Source organism: Oryza sativa, chromosome 9 (genome assembly GCF_034140825.1).
Source record: "Oryza sativa Japonica Group chromosome 9, ASM3414082v1".
Lineage (NCBI taxonomy): Eukaryota > Viridiplantae > Streptophyta > Magnoliopsida > Poales > Poaceae > Oryza > Oryza sativa.
In genome coordinates this window covers 12,202,770-12,209,943 of record NC_089043.1, presented here as the reverse complement: position 1 = coordinate 12,209,943, position 7,174 = coordinate 12,202,770, and the positions used below count along the sequence as shown (strand labels likewise).

Here is a 7,174-nt window from a genome sequence, read left to right as displayed (position 1 = left end):
AGTTGGTTCATATCTATTTGTATTATGTATATAATATTTTCTATTTTGTAAGCTATAGATGACTTTAAGTAACATTTTAGTTTTTATTATATATTAATGAAAGATATTTTCTATTAAAAATATAGCTAATGGTACTCCTTCATCTAATCAAAGATAAACTTATATTACTTATACTCCCTCCATCACATAAATAGAAGGAATTAAATTTTATCCCAAAACAATAGAAGAATTTACATGTAACCGGGACAAAGTGATTTTTTTAAATACTACCACGATAATCTCCAAAGTACCATACTATATTTTGATAAATATCTATAGTGAAGTGCATGTTAGTTCAGTATCTGTTTTCAACACCTAGTGTTGCATATTCAAAAAGTGTTTTTTACACCTAAAATATAATGTGAAATTATTATCATAACAATAATTATTGCATATCGGCTCCATATGTTGTGATGTATTTAGGGTTATAGACATTAATTGTTTTTTATTTAAAGTAATACAACATGATCACAAATTGGATATATAATTTTAAAATAACATAAAAGATAAAAAACTTAAAAAGCATTGATTGGATATTTTATATTTATATTTGTGTAAATTTTAATATTATTATATTTTATCTTTAAATTGTATAAAATTTTATTTTCTGACTGTCGATTTTTTGGCTTTATCATAAGTACGCGCATATGGTTTACTGTTCTTCCGGGAAACGATACATGACCATTATTGTTTTTTTCCAATCATATGTACGTACGGTTTCCGGTCTAACAGTTCTATATTTCTCATGTATTCATGTATAGGAGAAATATATTATTTTTAAATAATAAATCTAATCCAATGATGTAAAATAAAACAACTAAATTGTGTTGTTTAATTTTTACGTATGTAGTTTTAAATTAGCGTTGTATATCGTTAAATGATACTTGACACCCTAAAATATGATATGAAATAAAAAAATTATCATAGCATTAATTACTATATACATCAGCCTCGTATGTTCAGATAAAACTTTTAAAGATCATTGATTGGATATTTCATATTTATAATATAAATCTAGTTTAACTACTTATATATATTTACAAAATTTATAGAGTAATATATTTATCTTTAAATAATAAGAGAAAGCACTATTTCAAAAGGTCATCGCTACATATTTTTTTTGGTTCTATTTTTTTATAGTAAGTCCGTATGTAGATTTTTTTTCTCTTTCTTCCAATGGACAGTTTTTTTTTCTTTTTTTTGCCAACATTTACTCCCGTCTATATAGACAGAGTATGATATTAGTTTCTTAAATAAAATATACCTAATTTAATGGTCTAAAATATTGGATTCATCAATTTAAATAAAAATTATGATGATATTTGCTTAAATTATAGAATAATATATTTTATCTTTAAATAATAGAAAAATATATCTTTAAATACCATCGATTGTTTTCAATAGTACTACAGACGTATGTTTTTTAAAGGAATATAATTTAAAGAAAAATAAAATGTGACTTTTTACATAACGTTAATTTGATACTTTATATTTTTTATGATGTCTAGTTGATGTATATTTGTGGAATAACATATTTTTATTTTATCTTTTATGTAGAAAATTATATTTTCGATTTGTTTGGATGGTACTACATACGTATATTTTTTGGCTTTATTTTACTCGTGGCTTTAATTTTTTTTTCTAAATACGCTGGCATATTTTTTCCTTCCTAACGAATCGTAGGTGAGCAGCATAAGCTTTACTGCTCTTTTCCCATTCTTAGGTACTTATATTTATTTTGCCAGCGAACCGATGAACAATATTAGAGTTTTATTGATTTTTAGTCGTACGTATACTTTGGAATTCTTATGTTTTTTTTCGGCCAACATTAACATAGTAGTTTCTATTTAAATAAAATACATCTAATCTAATCTAATCGTCTAAATTATCGGGTCCACCGATTTAAGTGAAAATCGACGATGAGATTAGGCATTGCCACATGGCGGTCTAGAAGCGTTTGTAGAAGTGTCACGTGACGGCTTGAGAGCGCTTGTAGGAAGATTAATGGACTTTTAGTATATAATAGATAGATGTGTAGACTTGGAGGAATTTTAAACCGAGGTAGAGCGAGCAAGGGCGAGTTTATTCCACCTCTGCCTTGAAGGTTATAACGGTTCTATTGGGTGAAATTTGATTGTTTCGATTACGAGTAGTGGTCAAAAAAATGAGTAGACTTACTAACAAAAGTCTGCAAAAGAATAATATTATACAGAAGCCGGAAGTAGCTCCTTGATGTAATTATCTTGATTTTAATAAAGCTTCCTTCATCTGAAAAAGGAAATACTGAATGATAAAGAGAGAATACTTGGCATTTCACTGGGAAAATATTTTTTTGTCAAACCTAAAAGTTGACTAAAAACCATCTTGCGCTGTCATCTTCAAGAAATTCCGCAATAACTATTGAATTACAAGACACAACACACGAACTCCTAGAGTGACTCACAATGTGGCATCACCGTCCAGTACCAGTAGGATAACCTTTTCATAGCTCAACCATACATATTGTGTATTTATTTATGTTAATCCATCGTGCAGAGCAAATGATGCCATTACGTGATCAATGAATTTTTTTTATTATCAAGTCAACCAAGCCTCAGGAAATTTAAGTAAGTTGATTCAAGATCACATAAACTATCTTTTGTTTATTCAAAGCATGAAACCAGTTACAAGTTAATTACTCAGATATGCATAAGCAGAGTAAAAAACACTTCAGCTGCTGACACAGCCCACATGACAAACGGCCTATATAAACCATGTACCATTGCTATCTCCAAACTCAAACAAAAGTTTGTACTTCCAAATCCAACAAGCAAAGCCTGTCTCATCTCTTTCAGTGAATCACATCTCTCCAGATCATGAAGATGAGGATGGGTGCTCAAGACATGAAGCTCAAGGGCCTCAAGAGGGCTCTCAAGGAGCAGAAGGCAAGGCTCTACATCATCCGCCGATGCGTTGCGATGCTCATAAGATGGCATGATTGATCGATCGATCGATCGATCAAACGATTGGGATGAAACTTCTCAGCAATTTTGGTTACTTCTCTATTAGTTTGTTCTTTGATTGGCCACTACCAGCTGCAATTTCAGCTTGTACCTGTGATACATCTAGTGTAAATATGAGAAATAGTCAGAATTAGACACAAATTGCAGCTTCTATTGAATTTTGGAGTACTGCTTCTTTGTCCATTCTTTCTTGATCAGAATTTCTCAAATTTGGATTTCCCTACCAAATTTTACTTAGTGCAGAAGTAAGTTCAGACTCAATGGCACCATGGAATTTGCCATGACCTGTTGGTTACTATTTCCATGTCTGATGCTGATGTCTCCATTTCGTGAAGTCACATGCCAACATATTCCAACAGCGACAATTGGGCAGTTATGCCTTTATCTATTCTTGTACCAATTTCTCTGAAAATTCACCCTCACCATCCTTTCAGCAGGATAGCTCAGCTCTGTATATATGAGAGCTCGATTCAATTAAATCAGCTTTACTGTAGAGGATATCTGTCATCCAATTAGGTGCACTTCAGGATTAGGCTCTATGGATTTTGGTAGAGATCTTGTGTTTCTCTCCTTGTCTAGCTCAAAATTCTGAAAGAAAGGATGCATCCAAGAGGTGTTTATGCAGAGAAATGAATTTTTTTTCCTGCTGAAGCCAGAGAATTGCAAAAGTTGTTATATGGAATTGGAGCATGTGGGAGCACATAGCTTTTGGCAAAGCACAACAGTGTCTTCCTCGTTTTCGAAATAAAGGATGATTGGTTCATTGTGAAATCGCACTTTGGAAAAAGTTGATAAGTGCTCCCACTGTTCTACAGTACGTACCAAGACATATAGCTATCAACCTTCTTTTCTTCACCTCTTACGCATCTTCTAGATCTTTTCTTCCCAAGGTTGGTGCTGTGTTGGATTTTCATTTTGGTTCTTCAGTAAGCAAGGTTTGTCTGAAATACTAGATTTTTCATTAGACAAATCAGTAAGGAGAAAATATTTCACATGTCCTCCAGACATATTGATGCTATACAAATTAAAATGCCCTTTGAGCTGTATCTAAATGTTCAGACTTGGACATAACACCTTCAAAAGGTGATAAATGCTTCCATGGCTCTGCTAAATCTGAAGTGCTAGATGAAGTCCACAATTAAGGGTAAAACTCAAGCTTTCAATATAGAGGGCCTTGAGAAATAAGTGAAGAAAAGTTGACGAAATATCTAGGTCACATGAAAAAACAAAAAGGTGGTTTTACATATGTCACGACTGCAGCTTTCGTCATGTATGTTGACACTTGTGTAAAAGAAATACCCCCTCCAGTTTCGAAATTTTTGATGTTTTGGACATGGTCTGCGTACATGCATGCAGTGGCAAGCAGATTCAAGATGCACAAGCAAAACCAAAATGTCAAGAATTAGCATACTTTGCTTCGGTAGCTAAAACGTCAATAATTTTGACACTGGAGTGAGTAAGAAGCAAATAATAGGTAAAAGAAAAACTATGTCAAAATGGCATTCTACCCTTTTTGAACCAATACTCAAAATAAATAGAGATGTTAATCATATAATCTATTTTCAGATAACCACACACACATATGGAGCACAAAGAAGCACTTGGCCTATGAAGATCCACCAAATCCACATATTACATTATAATCATAATTATGAATACTTTCCTTGAAGAGCATCATTACACAAAATCCTTTGCCTCCCCTCTTGCATGCTCAAGAAAAACCTACCAATTTTCTCCTCCCTACCCTTAACAACCAAAACCAGCCCCACCTAACACATTGCCAAAGCACCATTTTGCCATCTGGTAATCCCTCTACCACCAACAGCTACAAGAAAGAGCAAATATCCCTGTCCCCTACAGCAGGCAATTAAGATTGAATTGCATACATTAACAGTGACAACAATGGCCCTACATGATTGAAACATTACTTGATGGCTTCTGGTCCTACCCACACTACCACAACAACCCTCTTCTTATTCCTAGATCAGAAGCACTGGTACTGGTACAAGTCTATGGGTGGCTGGTTCCATGAGCTGGCACCAAAAATATCACAAGCACTTGTAGTGGTGGCTGGAATTGTAGGAGTAGGAGTAGCACTGGTGTTGTTCATGCACATCAGGATGTCAGTTAGGGCACACAGCCTGCTCTGCAGCTCCAACTCCTGGGTTTGCAGCACTGAGTTCTGTGCCTGCACTGCCACAAGGTTCTGTGTGGTCAGGCTCAGTGCCATGCTCAGCTGCTGGTTCTGATTCTTCAGCTGGTTCACCTGTTCAGTGACACATAATATTTTCTTAGTGATATGTGTTTAGACTTCTGTTCCTGATTTTTGATGCAGGGTTGTGATGCTAGTTTGGTGAGTGCTCAATTTATGACAAGGAAGATCATGATGATGAATTGTTTTCTAGTGTTATTGAACGAATTAGGTAGGAAACAGATGATGGGGCCTTTTGAAAAAGGCAGCACAATTATTGAGTTGGTTTTGGCAGATATTTCAAGTGGCACTTCTGTTTTCATCTGTTTTTTGCTTTCTACCTGCACATGAGTGCAAGCTATCATATAAAGATAAAATAAAGTAAAACAATTATGACAGCAAAAACAATAAACTAGATCTATGTATGCATCACAAACTTTAGACTTTTGTGCACATATATATATATATTATAAGCAGAGCATATATATAAACCTGCGAGGTGAGTTCGTCGAGGTGCTGTTGCTTCCTCATCCTAGACCTCCGAGCCGACTCTCGGTTCGACTCCTTCCTCCTCTTCCTCTTCTTCTCCATCTGGGCCTGGAGGTTCAGGTCATCTTCCGACCTGGAGCTCCGGGTTCCCTGGCTCGACCCGGACGAGGTCCCACTCGACATGGTCACCTCTCAACAATTTTTTTTTTCGCACCGGCAACAATTTTACTCCCTCTTATTCCTTTTCTTTTTGTAAATATATATATATATATATATATATACCTTGTAGTTTATATGTGGATGCCTTGATAATTATGTTGTATAAATAAGTCTTGTAATTTCAAAAGGCTACAACTACAGGGAGCTTACTGAGAAGACATAGAACCAGTAGAGGAAGACAACAGAGAAGGACTGAACAAGCTGGGTTATGGCTGGGCCAGTCATAAATCTAGAGAGGAGGTGCTCAGGGATGATGAGCAACAACATCTACACAACTAGGACAACTTCTCTAGGAGTCTATCATCAAGAACAGATAAAAACTCCTTCTTACCTTGCAAAAAGTTATATGTTTGTTGTATATACTTATGCAGGGTATGTCAACAAAGGGAAGATTGATGACCAGCGAAAATTTCGGCAGAACCTCCCCTTATAAATTAACCGATTTCAGAGAAAATTTTGGCAGAACCTCCCCAGGAATATTGATGGACAGAGATGAAAATTTTGGCAGAATCTCCCCTTGGAAAATGGATGGCCAGAGAAATTTTTTGGCAGAACTTCCCCTCTGAACACTGAAGAGATTCAGAAACAAAGACTGAAACTTCAGAGGAAGATTGAGCTGAGTTGGCAGGATGAAGCTGTCAATACTCAAAGGCAGTAGTAACAACTAGGAAATAAGTGAAGATCTGAATATGAGCAAAAAGAGCTCACTGGAAGAAAACCTAACAAAGGAGCTGGGGAAGAGGGGAAAAGGGAATTGAAGCTTGGAGGAGGGGGCCATTTATAGCTGAAAAATGATGGGGTTTTGGAGTGTGAAAAATATTGCAAAAAAATAAAATACTAGTGGAGAGGAAAAGGAGATAAAAGTAGAGACAGATGTGTTTGGAATCTTCTGCAGCATCTGCTGGCAATTGGGGGAATCATGTGGGCGCCTGATTTTCTATGTTCTTGGTTTGATTGCCTGTGACACCTGTGGTTTCTGAACACAGTGCTTTTAATTTGTGAGTAGAAAAATGGATAGATAATATTGGTACAAGTTATCCCGTGCGGGTACTCTTGTTTCTATCTGAAGATGGCATCATCAATTGTGAATAATAAATCTCTTCAATTTTTTATATAGGATGATGATATATCCCAAGTAGCGTGCGTTTCAGGAACTCCTATGTGGCTACTGCTCCTTCAATCAAAATATAAAGCATAGTTTGACTAAAGAAATGTTCAGAGTAGAACTTTGCTG

At 35.2% G+C, this 7,174-nt stretch overlaps 2 protein-coding genes across 2 annotated transcripts; one reads left to right on the top strand and one right to left on the bottom strand.

The window, feature by feature from the left end:
* Window positions 1-2,832: 2,832 nt before the first annotated feature.
* LOC9269108 (small polypeptide DEVIL 4-like) lies at window positions 2,833-3,345 on the top strand. The gene has a single exon (XM_015755989.3). It carries the CDS (start codon window positions 2,895-2,897, stop codon window positions 3,018-3,020), a length of 126 nt encoding a protein of 41 aa, XP_015611475.1. The 5' UTR covers window positions 2,833-2,894; the 3' UTR covers window positions 3,021-3,345.
* Window positions 3,346-4,650: 1,305 nt separating this feature from the next.
* Window positions 4,651-6,692, bottom strand: LOC4346672 (bZIP transcription factor 44). Its single transcript, XM_015756663.3, has 2 exons — window positions 5,725-6,692; window positions 4,651-5,307 (listed from the first exon to the last, which is right to left on the bottom strand). The coding sequence occupies exons 1-2, from the start codon at window positions 5,902-5,904 to the stop codon at window positions 5,026-5,028; spliced, it is 462 nt and encodes a 153-aa protein (XP_015612149.1). The 5' UTR covers window positions 5,905-6,692; the 3' UTR covers window positions 4,651-5,025.
* Between the last annotated feature and the right edge of the window lie 482 nt (window positions 6,693-7,174).

Excerpts from the sequence above, each read along its gene's own strand:
- LOC9269108 (XM_015755989.3), top strand. The coding sequence starts at position 2,895 with ATGAAGATGAGGATGGGTGCTCAAGACATGAAGCTCAAGGGCCTCAAG.
- LOC4346672 (XM_015756663.3), bottom strand. The coding sequence starts at position 5,904 with ATGTCGAGTGGGACCTCGTCCGGGTCGAGCCAGGGAACCCGGAGCTCC. Across the intron at positions 5,308-5,724 it reads TCGACGAACTCACCTCGCAG|GTGAACCAGCTGAAGAATCA; the intron begins GTTTATATATAT and ends GTCACTGAACAG.